The sequence below is a fragment of the Aulostomus chinensis genome, chromosome 2 (genome assembly GCF_037954235.1).
Source record: "Aulostomus chinensis isolate RoL2024-O1b breed Wild chromosome 2, RoL_Achi_v1.0, whole genome shotgun sequence".
Classification (NCBI taxonomy): Eukaryota; Metazoa; Chordata; class Actinopteri; order Syngnathiformes; family Aulostomidae; genus Aulostomus; species Aulostomus chinensis.
Window position 1 is genome coordinate 16,351,170 of NC_141321.1, and position 21,183 is coordinate 16,372,352.

Here is a 21,183-nt window from a genome sequence, read left to right on the forward strand (position 1 = left end):
GTTTCTAATGTAATGCATTAATGCTCACGGAAGGGTGTTTCCAGTCGAACATTTTACACCGATGCACAGTATCAGCTTCCGCTTGCGGTGAAACAATTGATCTTAGCTGCAATTAAAATGAGTTTGTTTTTGCCCAAATTAACTTGCAAAAAAGACATAGATGAGGTTATAAAATGTGTGGCAGAAAAAGTGGTGGTTTTAAGGTTTGGAAGAGACGAAGACTCAGTTTGTCTCCAGCTCGATGAAATTGTAAGCACATGTTCATTGTGACGTTAGTAAATATAGTTACTCGATGTTACTGCTCTTTCGCTGAACAGACGTTTCTTTGTTTGTGTAGCTTTCAAAAACTGCCCACGACTTGAGTAACATGGCGTCCATCTACATTGTTGATGTGGATAAAGCCCCAATATACACCAGATACTTCGATATCAGCTACATCCCTTCCACTGTGTTCTTCTTCAATGGGCAGCACATGAAAGTGGACTATGGGTGAGATTATGTTTACTTATTCTTTTTGTCAAATTAAATCTTTAAACTGATGGTTTTAGCTAACAATTAATACTTTGCAGAAAGCAGGATATATAAAAATGTTATAGTGTAACTAGTGATCAATTTCTAGTCTAACCTCCTCACTTTTAAAATCAGCCTTTTTGTGATTGTCATGTCAGCTTTCATACATAGCTGGAAATGTCAGAGTCAACATTCACAGAGAAGTGCATGATAACAATCACACCAACACATTGCATTCCCCCTCTGCTTCCTTCAGATAAAGGCTGAATGTTTTGGATTTCTTTCTCTCAGCTCACCAGATCACACCAAGTTTGTCGGCAGTTTCAAAACCAAACAAGACTTCATGGATCTGGTTGAGGTCATATACAGAGGAGCCATGCGGGGGAAGATGATTGTCCAGAGTCCGATTGACCCTCAGAATATTCCCAAATATGACCTCCTCTACCATGGAATTTAGGGTCAACATCTCCACCTTGTGTTCCTCTCCTGGCTCATAAACTGTCCTTAACAATCAGCCACTAGGCAGTTATGAGGTAATGAGAGGTTAGGGAAACTTATCTGTTCATTTTCAAGCCAAACCCCAGACTGTACGTCACCCTTTATTTACCCACTCACTGTGTTTATAGAACATCTGTGCAGATGAACACTATTTACCCAAGACCCTGGGCCATGTAGTTAGTGTGTTGTTGGAGAATTTAGAGTTAGGAATGACAAAAATTCATACAAAATTTAGACATAAAATTTGTTAAGATGTGGCAGAGACACAGAACCAACCAACCCTCAAGTGTACCAACAGCAGTCACATTGAAGCAGTGACAAATAACCTTTTCCAGTTGTTTTTGTTCTTTCATTTATTTAGGTGTGGTATGTTTTTTTTGTTTGTAATCATTCTGATTGTCATTTTGATATTTCCCATGGAAAACCAATGTATATCAGCAGAGGGATACATTTATCCAATATACCTAGTATATTGCTACAATAAACTTATATTTTTAGTCTAATTTAAAATGTGTCTTTCTGTCTCAAATTTGCTGCTCATCTTCCTTTAGGGGTGGCACGGTGGTGCAGTGGTCAGCACTGTCACCTCACAGCAAGAAGGTTCCGGGTTCAAGTCCCGGCTCCAGCACAGGATCTTTCTGTGTGAGTCTGCATGTTCTCCCTGTTCCTGTGTGGGTTCTCTCTGGTACTCCAGCTTCGTCACCAGTCCATCACAGGACCAACACATACAGACAGACATCCATTCACACTCACAGTCACACCTACGGTCAATTTAGAGTATCAATCAGCCTCGTCCCCTCTTGATGTCTTTGGACTGTGGGAGGAAGCTGGAGTACCAGAGAGAACCCACACAGGTACAGGGAGAACATGCAGACTCACAGGCAGCTGGGATAGGCTCCAGGATAAGAGGTAGAAAATGGATGGATCTTCCTTTTGTAATACATGCAAAATAAGTCTTTTTCCTTAATCACACTGAGAAAGAAGACATTATATTGTGGCTTGGTGAAAAGTAAAATTGTGTCCCTGAGAACAGTTGAAGGAATATTTTCCCTCTCTATATTATGTCTTCCACTCTGAACAGTTCACCATAAATGTCCTGTAAGTCATTGTTACCTAAAAAAAAAAAAAAAAGGGAAAAATAATTAATGTATTCACCCTGCGATGAAATGAAATGTGGTCTTCCTTGGTCTGTTCTAGACTAGATAATGTTGGAAAAAAAGGGGATCAACAAAGTACAGAGAAACCTAGCTAATGTTATGCAAAGCTGTTTTTGTACCATATTTTATTTTTTGTAGATTTTTAATCTGAAGGTGAGATCTTTGATGGTTGTTTCACATGTCCTAAAATTAGCTGATATCAGATGACAATGATGATGAGCTGCTTCTCTCGTTAATCCAGATGGCGTACACAGCGTTGGTCCTGTTATCAACCTGCATTACAAAGACACAGGAGAAGTAACATGATACACTTGGTTCTCCGGTTAAGTGAGCTACCAACAGTATGTGTGGTGTTAAAATTGATGCTCACCTCTGGCTGCTGCTCTGGCATCTCTTGACTTTTCCACAGTTTATCTAAATGCACAAAACACAGTGAAGCAATATCTTTTGCTAAATCCATCAAACTGCTTCAAAACGATTGCTTCAAATCTTCAGTGTCCTCCCAGAGTCCAGATGGGAATGAGATGCTGATACTGATGTTATTCACTGGGGTTTGTGTGGTAGGTTATGGTACCAGCACGAGACGTCATGATCCATGAATACAGTTCACATTAATTGTTTTGGAATGCATGGTGTATGTTTGTGTTTCTTTTGAGTGCTGTATCATTTTCTACAACCTCATAATGTCACTACAATAATATTGAGGATATTCAAGGAAAAAGGGTCTGTTTCTGGAATCAATGTCAGCAGATAAATATCAGAATCTGACTAGCAAAAAAGTAATGGAAAAACTCATTAGAGTCTTTGCCTGAAGTACCTTCTGGCTCAGGCCCTAATCAGTGGATACTCCATCACAACTATAACAAAAGGCAGGGGTGAATCCCTACGGCAAGAACGAGGAGGTATGTTGTTAACACAGGTGCCGTTTTGAGGGAATATTGGGAATTTGTGCAGCTTCAGTGGGATCTGACTGTTGGTTTTGTGTCGCCAGTGGTGAGTGTTGGCTTCCTGTTTCTGTCACAATGGTGCTCATTTGACCAAAGCCATGATCTTTTCCTAACTGTTGCCTAATATTTTTGTGCCTGAACCTATCACCTAGACGCGCTGGAAATCTTATGAGCTTGGAGGACTTCTTTCAAATCTTACCTTTGTATTTAACAGCAACCCCCACACTAACACACACCAGCACAACACCAAACACACCCAGAACGATCCAGGGCCACTGGACTTCACTGGCTGGAGATGTGTCTAAAAGCCCTGAAAATGAACAGTGGAATGTTCCTGTGTATCACTAATTTCAACAATCAGCGTTATAATGAACCATTAATGATAACTGAGGTACCTGCAGCCTGCCTGGCTTCATTGTTCCCAGCTCTGGAGCCAAGGAGGCTGTGATCCTTGTAGCTGTACCCCAGGCTTTGCGTGTCCTTCCCCCAGTAGTAGTTGTTGGTGCGAAGGGGGAAAAAAGGGGCCATGTAGGCCTGAGCTCTTTGGGCTGGATGGACCTGGTCACTGTAGGGGTAGGTCACATCACCGTGGTCCTTCAGCCACGTCTCAAGAAGCCTGATTCCAATACACACCACAAAGTATGCAGTCAATTCTAGTAAAAACAAGGTGATATCTTCAGGAGTTTCATGAAGAAGGAAATACAAGCATTTGATACTTGTCGATGAAGCTGTGATGCAGCATGAATATAGGGTCATTGGCTGCAGTAGGGACCAGAGACATGGTGCCGTTTAGGTATCTGTGAACCAGGTTGTGCATCGAGGCATTCAGGTGTCGATAATCGTGGGGAATATCAAAACCTGGGTGGAAATAGAACTATCTTTAAACTTCAGTCGTTTTTGGATTTATTTGATTTAAAATGTGGCAGCAGGGACTAAAAATAAATTGACTTACAAATTATATGACACTGAGATCTTTCTAAATTACCTTCTAGTTTGTTGCGAAAACTGTTCTTAGATTTCATGTCAAATGGAAGGGTGTCAAAAAATTGTGATGCCAGTGTGTCTTCAACGTCATTAGCAGTTGGCAGCGTTTTGAACATGGAGTCTTTCCCTGGGTTGCGTATCAAATATGGAGGTTCAGAAGATTTGATGCAGATTATACTAAGACTTTCCTGAAATGGACAGATGGTCTGTGGAGTAAAGAAGGACATGCGTTATTGAGGAGAAAATACAGGGATTTGGAGAAGAGTGGGAATGAATGCATGCTGAGTCACCTTCCACTTTGAGAAGAGGGAAGTATTGTCTATACGACCATCTTGGCCAACTCCTCCAAAGTACTGGTTGGTGCAGATGTTGCAGTGGTCAGTTCTGGTCCAATCCCAATATGGAATGTAGAAATCTTGGTTCCCCGTGAGCTCTCTGATCTCCCTCTCAATAAAGAGCAAATACACTCGGTGCCAGAAGGTAAAAGCAGGGCCGCGGTGAGCAGAATTGTTTTCAGATCCAGCATATTGTTTGGCAGAGAAGTAGTGCATCCATACGTACAGATTATAGACACTTGTGTTTTGAAAAGCAAAGTTCCCCTCCATCGCTGTGTCATTGCTGGTGAGAATCATGTAGCGACTGCTTACACTATGTTTTGCCTGATGCAGGATTGAAAGGAATGTCTGTCTCTCCTCGTCCGTCAGATCTGTTATCTCTTTCCTCTTTACGTGATGCTTTTGGAGACATTTGGGTCCCGTCCAGCCTGGCAGGCACTGGCTACAGTCAAATCCATCGTAGTTTCCCCAGCATTTACACACAGAATCATAGAAAACACGAGGCCAGTTCACCCTGTAGTCCACTGGTTTTGGCAAGTGTCTTTCAGGATGAGGTGCACACACTCCTCTACCTGAGCTGAACCCACAAGGAGAGCCATTCCAGAGAGGGCAACATTCCCGAACATGCAGAGCCTCCGGGGAGGTGCAGACTCGTGGAAACTGAGCCTCCACATTTCTGGGATTAAGACAAATTAGCAGGAGTAACCAAAACCAGCAGAGCAACAGCCGCATGGTGGACGAGATGGAGAGGAATGATTGCTCCTCTAAAACCATCTGGATGACGGGGCTGACTCACCAGTCTGACACTGGCAGATTCCTTTTAAAGGATAAAGTTCATCAGGCATCTGTACTTTGAAATGTACAGTACATGTATGCTGCAATATTTGAGAAGGCAATGTTTATCAGAATCAAACTTGAGTGTTACGTAACTGGACAAGGAAAAGAGGTATCACATTCTAATATTTTCAATGTTAATTATATATTTCACTGAAATGGCATAGCTTGTGTTGTCTCAGCTGTGTCAACAGGGCAAGATCAAGGAAGTCAAATGGTCAGTGTCCAGTGGGTGTACAAATAAGTGTGGTTATCTGTGCGTACAGCCTGCCTGAGATTAAAAAATATATTCAGTGTTGAAGTAACAAAGACATTTTTCACAAGTACTTCTTTTCAGTGTTTATTCCATGTAACAGTGTTGAGTCCTGAAGATTGACGAACACACAATCACAAAATAAATGACTGAAATGTAGCTATGGAAGAGGGGGAATACTCACTTCTCTCCACTGTGCCTTGGCCAGATGACAACTATGACATAATTTATTGTTGATGATGTCACTGAAGATTAATTTATTATATTTCTAGGGGGAGAGTGATTTTTGTATAGGGTTACTGAAGTATGGAAATAAATCATGTGATTTTAATTGTTAAATGTGATTAATTTTTTAGAGAAAAAAACACCAGATTAAAACAACAGATACACATGGATTGTTTTTCTGGTTTAAAACGTCATATTTCAAGTTCTCTTTCAAAAAAGGGAATGGCAGAATAGGTAGTGCCACCTGAAAAAAAACAAGACGATAATTTCTTCCATAAAGATAAAATCTATGGAACGTTTACACTTTATTAAAGGGGACAAATGTAAAAAATTTAAATTCAAGAGACAACTCAAAGAAGTCAGAGGGACTCAAATCTATAAGTGTCATGGAAAACCTCCTATCATCTATGTTTTGGAGATCAAATGTTGACAGTAAATGGATAGATATTTATATCAAATAAAAAAATGCAATAGTCCCCTAAAACTAATTACGACTTAAAATCAATAAAAAAACCAACCAAACAAACAAACAATAACAATAAAAAACTAAAACAAACAACCAAAAAAAAACCCAGGGAACTCAACGTTTCACATCTTATGGACCATTTTATTGTGAAACGTGAACCGGAAGTTCTTTGAAGGAAATAACGTCACAATTACCAATGGCGGCGACCTTGTATCATACACGGTGATGTTAGCAGTCCAGTGCGTAACCAATGTGAAGTGGCTGTTTGAAATAAGTTATTTTTTCTTATAGAGTTTCGTTCGAGGTCCACGATGCTGTCGTTCATCAGGACAGCTGTCGGTAGACTTCCCGGTGCCTTTGGCGTGCACGCTCAACAGCCAGGTAATACTAAGACTAGCTAGCAGCTCAGACACTAGCAAGTATATCTATCTATCTATCTATCTATCTATCTATCTATCTGTCTATCTATCTATCTATCTATCTATCTATCTATCTATCTATCTATCTATCTATCTGTCTATCTATCTATCTATCTATCTATCTATCTATCTATCTATCTTCTATCTATCTATCATCTATCTTTGGCACAAAAACAAACAGGAGGGCAACTGAATTGAATGAGACAAATGTTTTATTTATCACAACTTCTCTGCTTAATCCCTTTATACTTGTGCATGGCTGTAGAGAATTACTATACACAGACAGCGACGACGTGGTCTGATACTTGACATTATTTATTTAGTCATTTTAAACAATTAAATCTCTGTCCCACTAGAATTATTTTCCGAGTTAAGAAAGCGCCACTCTGCCTTTGCAACCTGAAAAGTGGTCGACGGTAGAATTGATCCACATCAACGCCGATGTCTACGTTTTTCGTCATCGGTATCAAATCTACGTTGTTGTCACAAAGCGCCTTCAACTCGAGAAATACACCGATGGTCTTACAAAGATGTAACATGGATGAGTTAGAAACTTGGCTTGACGTCACATGTAGGTTGAGTACTGACACATTTCTCAAAAAGGAACACATAAAGAAGTCGTGGATACGTTATATCATGTTACATTACAGGGGTAGACAATAAGGGAAATATGCCACTGGCCACACTTTGTAACCACTGGTCCATTTCAACGTCAGGTATAGATTCCAATAAACACGAAAAAGAACAATTTGCTTTAATAAACATTTATTTCTACAATTGTTCCTTATATTTTGTACATTTACCCAGAGTGCTTCTATGTTTATTCTTCTCCTGCCCCAAGAGGTCTTTTTTAAAAGATCTGCAGTCAATGGCTATAACATCTATGAAATCATCTCTTACATTCTTGGAAATTATGATAAAATAGAAGAGCACAATGACCCCCACAGATTAGTGTCACATGACCAACTGAGGTCATTTTCCAGGACAACTCAAGCTTTTCCAGGGCATTTGACTTTTTTTCTCCTTGTTTTCCCCTCAACATTTAGTTATGATTCAAACATAAAAGTAAAATGTTGCTTTAAGGCAATTTCAGATCATGACATAATTTTTTTCTCCTGATGTGTGTGTGTGTATGTGTGTTTTTTGTGGGGGGGGGGGTGTCTGCTCCCCTTTTAGTGCCATGGAACAAAAAAACACCGATAAAAAGTAATTCAGTTAATTTAATGTCTCTTACTCTCTAAAATCTTTTAGCTTTTTATCTCATTAATTTATGAAGATAAACTCCATCCATTTTCTTGCACTTATTCCTGTTAAGGGTCGCGGGGGGGGGGGGGGCTGGAGCCTATCCCAGCAGCCTTCAGGCAAGAGGCGGGGTTCACCCTGGATGGTCACCAGTCCATCACAGGGCCAACACATAGAGACAGACAACCATTCACACTCACAGTCACACCTACGGTCAATTTAGAGTATCAATCAGCCTCGTCCCCTCTTGATGTCTTTGGACTGTGGGAGGAAGCTGGAGTACCAGAGAGAACCCACACAGGAACAGGGAGAACATGGAGACTCACACAGAAAGATCCTGTGCTGGAGCAGGGACTGGAACCAGGAACCTTCTTGCTGTGAGATGACAGTGCTGACCACTGCACCACCGTGCCACCCCGAAGATAAACTCAATACATATTTAAAAAAAAAAAAAATTGTATTTAGTCTTTCACATCAACAGGTAAATTCATCATCTTATATGTGGCTTGGTCAACAAGGCAAATATTGATCCGGGGCCAGTGCTTCCCTAATGATAAACCATAATTGGCCTCTTTTTTGTCTGAATCTCCTCAAGCATTCTGTTGTTTGTTTCGCAGGTCCTCTGCACGCCCACATGAAGGTCCTAACAGCTGGAATTAGGATCTTTGATACCCCTCCAGACTACAGTGGTAATGATCCTTCTTCCAACCTTATTGTCATGTATTTATTAAGAATATGCCTATGGTGCCCTTTTAGATATATTTGATATACTGTTTGCTACCCCTTAGGTTTTGAAGGGAAATAACAAAAATGTAATTTAGAAGAAAAAAAACATGGTGGAATCGCTCACTTTAAACAATAAATGAATAAATAGGAGTAAAAGAATGAAAATGGGAAAGTGTCAGATCTGTTGTATTTTGCTTCTTAAAAGTTAATGAGTGGAGCAAACAGAACATTAAATTTGCCCAGACGGCTAACATAGGATTGGAGCAAAGGTCTCCTGCTTGGCAGATCTGAGCGCTAACCACTCCGCTATAAGTGCTGAATTTGGCTGATATATTTGCCAACTGGACTTCATAATTTATTTCTGCATTCAAGATTGCGCTACACAAGCACTCATAGAGACCTGTGGATTGTGCCGTTTTATCACAGAAGGAGGCGTTTGCTTCAGAAGGAGGGGTTCTGTCTGTGGCATTTTTTTAATTACACAATGACAGCATGCACCAATTTGTCAAGCATCTTGTTAAGTGCCTTAATTAAACGCTGTCAGGTTACAATTAAATGCCTCAAAAACTGGGATAATTTTGGCAGTCAAAAGAAAAGGCCCATTATAATGTTTAAAATGGGGGTGTGTTTGCCTGAGGATTTACTGACTGTCTGTACTGTGTGTGTGTGTGTTTTCTGCGTAAGATGTGGTGATTCCGAAGAAAACCAAACTGAAGGTTTATCAAAAAGTTCCAAATTTGGTGAAGGTGAAGAAAGAAATGAGGAGGCTGAGGGATATTCGAGGCTCACCGAAGGAGCCTCCAAAATTTACAAAAGGACAGTTTGCTATCATGGTGAGTGCACAAACTAGTCTTCTCTCATTCCACTCTTTCACCTCTCTAGTGTTCAATCTTATCTGTGGTTTATCAGAGCACAACCTGAGTGTCTATCTTCTTAGGCCATGGGAGGGGGCTTTCTCCACTGGGGTCACATAGAGATGATGCGTATGACCATCATCCGCAACTTGGATTCCCGATCTTCCTTTGCCATCTGGCGCATCCGTCCGCCCTATAAGCCCGTCACAAGTAAAAGTGTGGGTCACCGCATGGGCGGTGGCAAAGGAGGTATTGACCACTACGTGATACCGGTCCGCTGCGGCAACTTTCTTGTGGAGCTGGGAGGAAAGGTGGAGCTGGAGGAAATTGAGAAGACTTTGACAAAAATTGTGAAGAAGCTTCCTTTCCCTGCAAAGGTGAGAATCCAGATCCTGTATTTTCTACATGGCCTCCATCTTTGTCAGTATAATGTACTCTGAAGGAGTGTGGTGCTGCACCTGCTCGACTTGTAAAGTGTCATGAGATAACTTTTGTTGTGATTTGGCACCATACAGATAAAATTGACTTGACTTTGAAAAAAAAAAGGTTGTGATTACTTTTGTTTACAGTAAGTATCTTCATTTTCTTGGGGGGGGGGGCTCAATCTCTGTAATAACAGAGGGTTTTCCCCAATTAATTATAAGGTTTTGCGTGTTCTAGTTGCAACAAACCTGGACAACATTGACTTTCATAAATTGAAATTTCAAGTTGTAGCACTAATGTTTTCTCCAAGCTTTCCCCTTTTGTGACTGTAAGATCAATGTGAAGGGTAGCAAAGTATTAATTTATTGTGCTGTGCGCCCCCGCAGGTGGTTAGCCGAGACAGCCTAGCAGCTTTGAAACAGGAGCAGGTCAATCTGGAGCAGAGCAACCAGAACCCGTGGACATTCAAGCAGATAGTACAGGGTAACATGCTGGGTATCAGGAAGGTCCTCAGCCCCTTTGACTGTACCCTCCATGGACGCTACAGCGGTAAATTCTACTTCCCAGACAGGGTGTGACCCACTGAAGGACACAAACCACCAGTGCTCCTTGGGTGACCCTTCAGAAGATGGGTGTCATGACTTTTACTCTTTGTCATATTAAGGAATTTTGTATTTTTCTGTTCAACTGTATTTTCATTTGGCATTTTTGCTTAAATGTTATTGTTCATCTTTCTCTCAAAAAAGTGATCAACTCAGTTATATTGTGCGGTTTATGGAAGCAGCAAATATGGAATGTAAAATTTTGGACTTCAGTATGTTTTTCACCATCAAAGTGGAAGGAATACTCAATTGAATGAAGTTGAAATAAAACCAGCTAGAGTTTGCTGTAATGTGCATTTGCCTTCTTCGTTCAAAGTGGGATGATACATTTATGAGAAATCATTTGATTGTCGAGATCTGTTAAATAATGCCAACATCAATAACGTAATCTCATTCAGAAGTCAATTCTTGCTGCAGATGATGGCAGGGAGTCTTAGGTGAGTTAAAAAAAAATAGAATTTTAAAAATTCATTAAGTTCAACCTGGTGACGTGTCCTTCATTCTCTGCTTGTAACCTTTTTTGTTGAAAGGTGGATTAAAGAGCAACTTGGCTTTCTTGTGTGTTATGACTATTTTTTGAGGATCTTGTCAGTTGTGTAATTTCAAAGAAATGAGTGGAACTAGACAAACAGTTCATTCTGAGTCACAGCAGTTGAAAACAGCCATTAAACCATTTAAGTTACTGCAACTTAAAACAGTGTATCCAAAGAAGACTTAAGTGTTAAGGTCAGTGTTTACTGAGTTAATATATACATTTTAGTTGCTATGTTATTTCTAAGTGCTTGACTGAGCTACTGAAAGGTCAACAGAAGGAAAACACCCTTAAGTCTATGAAACACATGAGCTGAATACATTGTGAGTAAATGTATGCAAAGGCAAAGGATTTTAATAAAAACTGTAGTGTCTGCTGTTTTGACTTGGGCTTTTCCATTGATACTCAGTTTTATTGAAAAATATGTTACTGCCAGAACGCTACTATTACCAACCGAAAATTGTTACACATTTTTTCCAGGTGAGCTGAATTGATAAAAGTGCACAACAATGTAATTGTGTAAATTTCAACAGCCTAATTTAAGACAAATGTTGCCCTTGGTATGCAAGTGCCTTTTAAGACACGCTCAGGGCAAAGTAGCACACACTACGCATGCGCGTTACGCAAATAACGTTTGAAAAACAACAGCGGGAAAACTGCTAAAGTCCCCTGCAACTTTTTATTAATTTATGATTTGACCCTCAGCGTTGACTTTTACAGCATCTAAACTTTGTTTGAACTTAGTTTCGATGTAATTATTACACGTAAAGTAAGCTTTAATTTTTGCCGTTCATTGGTTGTGTTAGCTAAGTTAGCTTAGCCAGATGCTTTTTCATTGAATCAGAACGTCACACGAGACCAACCTCCTGGTTCGAGTCAAAGATGAAACCCGCGCGAGGTTCTAACCGGGCCGCAACTGAAGCACCCAACCCGAAAAACAAGGGAGGGAAACCGAAGAGACCACCAGAAGCACATCGGCAGGTAAGTTGGTTTAGAGCGGGTTAAAATCGGCCAAACGGCCTGCTCCATCTGCTGTAACTATGTTTCACTGTAGGATCCGCGGTCCGGCGAGAGCAACCATGGCAAGAACAAGCATCCACAACAACCAGCACGGAAAAGGAAAGGTCAGAACGATTACTTTAGCACTGACTACTAGTGAGGACATGAAAGGGTCAAGTTTGTAAAGCGCCCCCTGAAGAGGTTGTGTGTATCGGCTTCACACAGCCTCGCCATCAGAGCTGCTGGGTCTGTCCGTCCGTGTTACACTGATGCTGGAAGACTATTTCGACCTGATTTTCTGACCTGTGCTGCTCCTACCTGTGTGTTGAACAGCCGAGATGGTCCCCACTGCTCCATCCAAAGTCAAAAGTAAGGCAGACTTGAAACCCATGCGGGGATCCTCAATCATCGCTCTAGAGACCATAATGGACTTATCAATAATGTGAGTTTCACCACCTTCATTTACCCTTTTACCACTTCTGAAGTTTATAAAAGCAATTATGTTATAAGAGTCAGCGCTCAGACACGTGTTGGAGTTGTATTGATTAAAGCGTAAATAATGTAACAATAAAAAGTCGAAATCCACTGCATTAAGAGGCTTCTCCCCCCCCCCCCCCCCCCCCCCCTGTTCATAGGGCAACTTTAGCTTTGAGATGTAAAGAGAAGAATGAGATCCAGGAACATCTCAACATTATCAAAAAGAGGTGAGCAAAAATATGGAATTACTTTGAACTCTTTTAGACATCTCTAACCCCGCAGTGTTATGATTTTTAGGTGTTGCAGGTGTTTGTTTTGGTCTTTTAGTTCTCTAAAGAAACTGTTGTTGGGATGCCAGGGTGAGGACAGTTACAGATTAGACCTGACATTTTGCAAGAAAAGTGATGTGCAGACAGGTGTGTTCCTTAGATGTTTAACCTTTGATGTTTCCCTTACTTGAGGAAGTAATCAAGGTTGGTGCCATTTTTCCATCCTGCATTTTAGCACACGGAAGATACTGTTTTCTTCTTCATCATACTTTGCCATCAATGAGTAATTTATTCCTTTATCGTGCAGTGACTAGATTGATCATGTAATATACTATATCTCAGTTAAAGTTGAGCAAATCCTCACTATATCCTCAATATAATCTGTTGGTGCTGATTCAAAGATCATTCCTTCAATAACTTGAAGAGATGAGTCATAAACCGCTAAAGGAGGAGCCGGAGCTCCTTTATTTGCAGTTGGAATATTAACTGGTGTTTCCTGAACCTGTCCAGGTTCCTTGCTCATTGTCCACAGCTCGAGGTTCCTGTGCAGAAACGAAAGCAATTGGAGCATTCGTCTCAGCAGCGCCAGGAAGAGGCCAAGAAGTCAGCAGCTGGAGAGAAAACTCTGAGCTCCCTGGAGGTGAAAGCCTCTGTCGCTGGATTAGGTTTTACTTCTGTGATAAATTAGCTGTTAACTCGATTTGTCTTTTGGCACAAGAATTACGGTAATTTGCAATAATAGTGCTATTCATTGAGTTTATTTTTTACATTTGAAATTTGTACAAAGGATAAACTTTGTTTCATCGTTGTGCTTTTTTTCCTCTCTGATAATTTTGCCACTCGTTACCCTAATAGCTTATTCCGAAAAAGACAGGTGATTCAGATGCATCTTTAACTCATTCATTGTGACTTAAGAGATCTTCTAAATAAAGAGGAAGGCCATGTAATGTGTGTAAGTGTACTGATGAATCTATCTGTTTCCAGGAAGACTTGAAGGCTGTGTTGAGTGCTCTCGAGAGAACAGAGGAGCAGACAGTCTCTTTAGAGAATACATGCAGTAGACTGAGAGGAAAGGTGGAAGATGAGGAGGAGAAGGCCAAAGAGGTACAATCCCCTGTGGAAACCAGCATCCAGATATGACCAGCAAATCGATCAAAACATCCAAACAAATTTTTACTGATAAAACTGAACAAATTGTTGGATGTATTGATCAAGTTCTTTTGGCTCTGAATAGTGTTTTTCAGTAGTGGGAAGAAAAATCGAACAGCTGAGTGAGCAATCATGTTACATGCTTGAGATGTCAGCATGCTTTGCTAGGTTTGGGGGTTGTAGCAGGCTGTTGTGTGAGTGTGATCCTCCCACGCACCACATCCTCTTAGTGAAACTACTCCCTATCAGGCAACCATGATGTCAATGCTACAAGTATCGGAGGATGATTGTCATAGCTCTTGAGGGGGTAGAGCAGTAGACTTGGATACAACAGGAGCACTGTTGCTTTTACATGGTGGACAATCTGCAATTACAAGTATGACATCTGTCAGGCCTTGTACTGAAAAAAACAAGTCAGAGCCTCAAGCTTATGTTGTTAATCATCATTCAATTTAAGAAAGGCTTAAATCGGAATTTAGAGCATGTGCACAAGTGTTTCCTTCATATGTGGAAGCAGCGCACCCACACGTAAATGCTTCGAAGAAACAAGTACAGGAAACATCAGTGATGAAAGATTGCAGAAAAAAGTTTTCCATTTATGTAAATTGTACAAATACAGCTGGGGTGGCATGAGTGGCCATCTAGCAACCGAAGGGTCGCTGGTTCGATCCTCACTTCCCCCAGTGACTGTTGAAGTGTCCTTGAACAAGATGCTGAACCCCTAATTGCTCCTGATGGCCCTGTGATGGACTGGTGCCCCATCTAGGGTGAACCCCACCTCTCACCCAATGTCAGCTGGGATAGGCCCCAGCCCCCTTAATGGATAAGAGGTGTAGAAAATGGATGAATGTTCAGATACAGATGTGCATATCTGAGCTATCCTGTCTTTGTTCACACAGATCTTACAGATGAGTGAAAGATCAGTCCTCAACCTTCCGTGTTTGCCTCCACGAAAAGATGAAAGCTATCGAGAGGTGAGCATGCAGCACACACTTTCACAATATCTGTTTCACACTGCACAATAGCAGTTTTCACTCCTGAAGAAATTCATATCGCTCAGCGTTTTTGTGAATAGGTTGTGATGACACTTCCTCCTCAGAGGAAGTGGAAGTTGTATACATATTTCGATGGTGTAATTTCTAAGGAACATTGTGTATATGTATTGAACTTATTTTTCAAAAGGAAGAAGAGTGAGACGTCACGTGTCCTCTAGTCGCTGGAGTGAGCTTATCAGCTTCAGGGTGAAGGTTAATATTGTTTGTTTTTCTCAGGCTCAGATGAGAAAACTGATCCCACACAAAGATTCTGATACCTTAGCCCGGAAACTGGGAGAAATCTTACAGAAATCAGAGGCCGTACAAGATGCCCAGGTGCTTCTGACACAAGCGCACAAGCATGCGGATCAGCTGTTCAACCCCGGCTTCATCCACATCAGTGGAGCTCCTCATCTCTGAGACACAACTCCTCTTTCTCCTCCTGTCTGGCAAAGTATTTGAACAAGGAAATCAAAGATTTAAGAATTTATTCTTGACTTATCCACTTTCAGGACATGAGAACATCCTTTAGATCAGGGCTCATCAAAATGGGCCTGGAGAGACACTCTGTACAGGATGTCTGTTTGGCGCATGTGAAGTAAGACAACATGCAGAGGCAGCGTAAACAGTCACACAGTCAAAACAAGAAAAAGTTTGAGCACCGCTGCTTTAGATTTCAAGAGCCAGTGCAAGAACAAACCTACATGCTCTTTTGTTTAAAAGTAAATGCATGTGTAATTAAGTAATTACCTCTTTATAAACTATTGTTCATGTTTTATTGTGGAAATGAAATAAATGTAAAGTGCCGCCATAAATAAAGTCCAATCCAATCCAGTTTGTCTGTAAAGAGTGAACAATGTGTGCTTTTACAAACAACAGTGGTACATTTATCAACGCTTGAATGACGTCCACTCCTTGATTGGGTTTCATTGAGATAATGAGCTGTAATATTCATCAAGCACATCGTGTTCTTCAACGTAGAGCCCATAGACATTCATTCAATGGCCAGTTTACTAGATTCCACAAGGGTATGAACTGCGGCTGATGTTGCTACGGTACATTCAGGATCCCCTTCTTTCTTCATCACCACCACCACCATCATCATCATCATCATCCCATTCCTGCTTTTCACTGTGAAGGTTTACTCTGCACACCAACCAATAATTTCATGAATTAGTCACGATGATGATCCAGGCCTCAGCCTTGAGTCTTCTGGCTTCTGACTACTATGTCCTTCTTGTTCTTAATCCCAGCCTCTCCTGCTGTTGGAGTTGTGAGTTCTGTTTTTCTGCACATCCTTGTTATGCTGTAAATTAGAAAAAAACAAAAAAGAACCTGGGAGTTCTGCTGTCTCAGTTCAAATCACAGTGATACCATTTTTCCAAGTTTTTACATCAAATGGAGGATTCCCTTGTCTGAAAGAACGACTGACAAATGTGGGATTGACCAAATTGGGTGCAATTGAACGAATCCAACCAGAATCCCTTCACTAATGGTCAGAAACAGTAACCAAACTCATACCTCTACGTCTAGAGAAGGCAGCATTTGTTCATTTGCTAAGGCTTCAGACTTGGGAAGAATTGCCCCACATCGTGTGCCTTGGCTGGCCCTAAGTCAGCCCTGCCTTTATAGAGTTGAAGCAGATGATAACATTCGTTACCTCTCAGCTACATCTGGGAGTTCTTGAGAGACTTCCGTCTGAAAGACTCCATGGAGTCCTCATTGAAGAGTCGTTCAATAGTAGAGACGATTGATGCTCGGACGGCGTGGCTTAAGCCTCGAGCAGCAAACACATACAGGACAGGGTTAAGAGCGCTCTTGATGTACACCAGGAACAGAGAAATATATTTTCCATAAAATGCTCTTGTGTGCAGCGTGGCCCGATCGGGTCGTCCTTCAGCCAGGGCCTGCAGGAACCGACAAACGAAGTAGGGCACCCAGCAAGTGAGAAAGAGGAGCATGGTAAAAAAGAGCACATGGTACACTCTGGTCATCCTGCGGGCAAATGTGGGGATGGAGGATGTTGGCGTGGGGGTTGCTGCTTGCCAAATGGAGAGCAGAACAGCCAAATTACTCCCAAAGAAAATCAGCAGGGGCAAGATGAAACCTGCCATGGTCTCTGTTACAAAGAGCCCTGTGTCAAACTTTCCACTCTCCAGGCACTGGTAAGTCCCATTTTGTTCCCTCAGGACAGCACTGTAGAGGTAGGGGGCTGAGAAGATGGTAGCCAGCAGCCATAGCAAGCCACAGGCTAAAGGAACAGCCCAGGAAGGGCGGCGCAGTCGAGCCCACACAGGCTTCAGTAGACAGAGGCATCGCTCCAGGGCCACGGCACAGAGCAGGAATGCCGAGGCGTACAACCCCAGGCCTCGCAGGAACACGATCAGGTGGCAGAAGGCCTGGCCAAATGGCCAGCTGTAGTGGTGAGCGAGGTAGCCCAGCATGAGGGGGGTGCGCAGGAGCAGCACAAGGTCAGCCAGTGCCAGATTCAGCACATAGATACGGAAACTGCTGGCAGCACGCGTCTGGTCACTGCTGCCTCTGCGTACCAGTTGACGATTACTCCCCAGTCCCAGCGCCCAAACCACCAGCCCATTCAGAGGCACCCCCACCTTGAGGACCCGAGAGAACCAGCAATCAGTTGCAGTGATTAACATGTTGTGGAATAGTTTGAGATCACGCTATGCTAACCTCTCTACTTGTAAAGTGGAATTCACCATTAATCTGACATTTTTGAGCATGCCAGATTATAACAGGATAACATCCGGTTTACATTTTTTTCCATTACATATCCCCTTCTCTCAGGGTTTTGCTCAAGATGCAGGAACTCATCGAGCTAAAGGTTGGATCTCTCACCAGGAAAATGAGCAAAGTAGCAGTTATTTGGACTCCCCTGACTGCTTCTGCCTGCCAGGAGCTGCTGGAGCTGGGAAGTTGGTTCGCCCCATCAACAGGAAACCGTGTACCGTTCATATCAGCCATCAGTAATGACGTGGAAGTAGAGATGAGCTGTGATAGACAAAAGGAAAGATCATTTCATCATTCAACCTAGAATTAATGTTTCAGTAAACATGCAAAATGTGGAACATGCATGATTGCGTGACATGATTGTGTCAATTGTCTAAACCAGACATGATGTCCCCATTCCACCCCATACCACAGGTTTCCTCAAATTCACTCAGTTGTGTTATACAGCTGAGATCAGACGTAACAGTGTTATGCAGCAAATTTGACATTTCAATTACATTTTCAGTTCATCCTCCCTCAAATCACCTCTCACATCATGTTTTGACTTGCTCACATCTCAAGCTTAACCACTTCCTCTGTTCTTTAACTTACAAGTATCATAGATACCTCAGGTACTAACTCTGCAGGGACCAGTCCTCTGGCTCCAAATACGAGCTGAGTCCTCGTCAGCTCGGTATGTGAATGGATTTGTTAATAATTACAAGCATGTTTGCATTTCAGGCCTGACGTCTGAGGAGAGAGTTCTACAATGATTCAATCATACAAAGCAGGGCCGGCATGGCTCAGCGGTAGAGTGGCCGTCTAGCAACCCTTAATGAATAAGTCAAATAGAAAATGGATGGATGGATGGATGGACTGATGGATGGATGAATAATACAAAGTACTTGAGATCAGGTAGAGAAGTGTGCCGTAGGTGCAGTTGAGGGATGTTTGAGCGAGAGTCGCTAGGAGGCAATATTCAAGATATTCCTGAAAATCGAGATAATGACAGACATTTTTGCTTTTCTCTTTTATTCCCCATTTGTATTGTCTTGTTTATGTTCTCCTGTTCCTGGGGGGAGGGTCAGGGAAAGGGGTAACAAATATGACATCTGTATGCTATTAATATTTGTTCTGTTTTTTCGCCCCTTGTGAATAAAAAAAATTGTTAATAGAAAAAAAAAGATGTGGACGAATACCCCAGCTCTCCTACGATTTAGCTCATTCCACATTCAAAGAACCACAAATCAGAACAGGCTGGACCGAGAGTTGTTTGTCGGGTTGGAAACGTCAGATAACGCTCCTCCAGTGGCCTCGATGAGCAGACCCCAAGGACCCTCTACACAAGCCCGTCCCTTGAATTTGATCGGGGCGCCCCTGTTGACCTGATAATCAGTATACTCATAATGATTGGAATCTTTTATTTGTCCAAATGCTGCCAAAAAAAGTAAATCTGTTTAAACAATACGTTTCTTTGGCTCGACTGCAGCTGCGGCTCTGTTGGTTTTTAAGTCAACCACTCCCACAAATGCTGCTGGGAGATAAAGTTGAAAACTTCATTTCAGTTCAGTGCCTCGATTGTCGTTACACGGCTGTACAATGACATGTGAAACCTCCAGTGGTACTTAAATTAAACAAAACCTCAAGGACATTCAGCATTCAGGCACATTAGAACTACGTATATCTGAGATTAACCCCCCCACACCCACCCACACACACACACACACACACACACACACACACACAGAGTAAACTGCTGTATAAACACGATGAAAGACAAATTATTTTTTTAAATACACCGTATTATTATTAATGATATTATTCCAAGTAATATACAGCTCCGTGTTATTTTACCTATCACACTTAGTGCACTTATTGTTAGTGAGGTTGTTTAGCAGTTCAGTTCTTAGCTCTTACAACGAAATCGTCTCAAAAGCATTTCAATGACGTTTCATCTTATCTGAATCGGAGTTTTTAAACCTTTACTGCATCTTTTACAGCTATTGGTTCTCAGCCACCATTATTACAAATAATCTGTACAGGTCATGAGAAAACCATATCAGTCGATCACGAATGAGCAGTGGTGCGTCCTTTTGAGGTTGCTTGAAATCTTTACCCATTACAGCATTCTGGACCAGCTGTGAAGGTTCAGTGTGTATGAAGGGGTTGCAGTCGCAAGAGGTGTGATTCTTCTTTAATGTCAAGCTGCACAACCTTGAAGAAACGAGCGGGACATCAGTCAGCACTCCCGGGTTGACTGCTACCTTGGTTGGCATGGTGCACGTCAGGTGTACTCTGAAGCAACACTGATTAAACAGAAAGGAATCTGTTCTCCTGCTGCCACCGCTGCCTCAAGGGCCTGTGTGAGTGTGCATCCAGACCTGACCTGTTTGTGTGAGGCTGGAATGAGAACAGGCCGCATGCAAACCCTATGGTGTTAAGGAGCACGCCTCCTCTGATCCCCAAACAGTAGCAGCGGCAACCTGCACCCACAGCCCGGCGTGATTATACGCTGATAAAGTCCAAATTTTTAGAAGCCACAGTCACCAAGAACTTTACCCAGCAAGATTAATGTTATGTGTATATTATAAATGTAAATATTTATCTGACCCTAAAAAAGTCTTAAAGGCGACGTTAAACATAATTTGGATAAAGATTGTTTTTCCTCTTACCTTCTTTATTTGCCTTGTGTGTTGGAGAAATGGAGCAAGAGATAAAGAAAAAAGGAGTGTCTGCAAGCTGGTATAAGAACTCTCTCTCTCTCTCTCTCTCTCTCTCTCTCTCTCTCTCTCTTTCCTGTGATTGCAAAACACACTCCTTCCTATGAACTTATGCAAACGGCGGGTTTATTTTTGATTGGATTTCTCAATAATCAAATAAAATTTGATGTTTTTTCAGCTTCATAGGTAGATGCAACTGCTACAGGAAACATGCATCAAGTTTTTCATTCGCAAACGACCGTTTAAAAGGTTTTTTTTTTAATTGTAGCTACTATGAAATGTTTCTGTTACTCAACAAGGACCATTATTAGCACGCTTGTGTCAGTGACACTCGTGCTTCATCTCAACAAAACTTTGGGCGAATAAACTAAAAAAATCCCATATACTTTCTGCAACCTCACTGTAGCTTTTCAGAGTTGTTTATATTTGCTTGCCATTTTTTTTTGCTTTTAATAGATGAAGTCAGTGAGAGATTCAACAGGAAATGATGGAAGAGGGAATGAAGTTCTCACAGCTTTACTTGACCCCAGGCTGATGTAATTACATGGTCAGCCCACCAGGCTGCTCAACCACAGTGACATGCCACATTTGTTTTATGCAACCAAGTATTTGAAAGATTTACAAACAGTTTTCAGTCACTTTATACTTTATTTTTAGCTCCGAGGGTGGGAGGCTGCAGAGAAAGCTGACACCGTCAGAGGGAGAAACAGATTTTTTTTTTTTTTAAGAATACAAAAGTCAAAGTTGTCAAATCCTCATGGTTTCAACTCCTCCTCATGTACCATATATTTCCACTGTGTC

The 21,183-nt window shown here is 41.6% G+C and overlaps 5 protein-coding genes across 6 annotated transcripts; 3 read left to right on the plus strand and 2 right to left on the minus strand.

Annotated features, from left to right (window-relative positions):
• Nucleotides 1-38: 38 nt before the first annotated feature.
• Nucleotides 39-1,499, plus strand: txnl4b (thioredoxin-like 4B). The gene is made up of 3 exons (XM_086181202.1): nucleotides 39-249; nucleotides 338-489; nucleotides 802-1,499. Exons 1-3 carry the CDS (start codon nucleotides 118-120, stop codon nucleotides 965-967), a joined length of 450 nt encoding a protein of 149 aa, XP_086037328.1. The 5' UTR covers nucleotides 39-117; the 3' UTR covers nucleotides 968-1,499.
• A 370-nt stretch (nucleotides 1,500-1,869) lies between these two features.
• On the minus strand, nucleotides 1,870-5,228 carry LOC147269225 (tyrosinase-like). Its single transcript, XM_086181163.1, has 7 exons — nucleotides 4,387-5,228; nucleotides 4,098-4,302; nucleotides 3,829-3,970; nucleotides 3,508-3,728; nucleotides 3,312-3,422; nucleotides 2,536-2,579; nucleotides 1,870-2,438 (listed from the first exon to the last, which is right to left on the minus strand). The coding sequence occupies exons 1-7, from the start codon at nucleotides 5,203-5,205 to the stop codon at nucleotides 2,355-2,357; spliced, it is 1,626 nt and encodes a 541-aa protein (XP_086037289.1). The 5' UTR covers nucleotides 5,206-5,228; the 3' UTR covers nucleotides 1,870-2,354.
• A 1,150-nt stretch (nucleotides 5,229-6,378) lies between these two features.
• mrpl16 (mitochondrial ribosomal protein L16) lies at nucleotides 6,379-11,143 on the plus strand. Its single transcript, XM_086181268.1, has 5 exons — nucleotides 6,379-6,590; nucleotides 8,488-8,559; nucleotides 9,281-9,429; nucleotides 9,534-9,827; nucleotides 10,260-11,143. The coding sequence occupies exons 1-5, from the start codon at nucleotides 6,521-6,523 to the stop codon at nucleotides 10,449-10,451; spliced, it is 777 nt and encodes a 258-aa protein (XP_086037394.1). The 5' UTR covers nucleotides 6,379-6,520; the 3' UTR covers nucleotides 10,452-11,143.
• Nucleotides 11,144-11,607: 464 nt separating this feature from the next.
• On the plus strand, nucleotides 11,608-15,764 carry cenpq (centromere protein Q). Its single transcript, XM_086181256.1, has 8 exons — nucleotides 11,608-11,988; nucleotides 12,062-12,131; nucleotides 12,340-12,448; nucleotides 12,642-12,710; nucleotides 13,263-13,392; nucleotides 13,737-13,856; nucleotides 14,801-14,875; nucleotides 15,173-15,764. The coding sequence occupies exons 1-8, from the start codon at nucleotides 11,890-11,892 to the stop codon at nucleotides 15,353-15,355; spliced, it is 855 nt and encodes a 284-aa protein (XP_086037382.1). The 5' UTR covers nucleotides 11,608-11,889; the 3' UTR covers nucleotides 15,356-15,764.
• LOC147269228 (C5a anaphylatoxin chemotactic receptor 1) lies at nucleotides 15,413-20,356 on the minus strand. 2 transcript variants are annotated; one of them, XM_086181223.1, is made up of 4 exons: nucleotides 20,335-20,356; nucleotides 17,792-17,944; nucleotides 16,596-17,547; nucleotides 15,413-16,241 (listed from the first exon to the last, which is right to left on the minus strand). In XM_086181223.1, exons 2-3 carry the CDS (start codon nucleotides 17,915-17,917, stop codon nucleotides 16,603-16,605), a joined length of 1,071 nt encoding a protein of 356 aa, XP_086037349.1. In that variant the 5' UTR covers nucleotides 17,918-17,944; nucleotides 20,335-20,356; the 3' UTR covers nucleotides 15,413-16,241; nucleotides 16,596-16,602. The 2 variants fall into 2 exon arrangements, with proteins under 2 accessions (XP_086037349.1, XP_086037341.1); XM_086181215.1 differs by having other exon boundaries at nucleotides 15,413-17,547.
• Nucleotides 20,357-21,183: the final 827 nt, after the last annotated feature.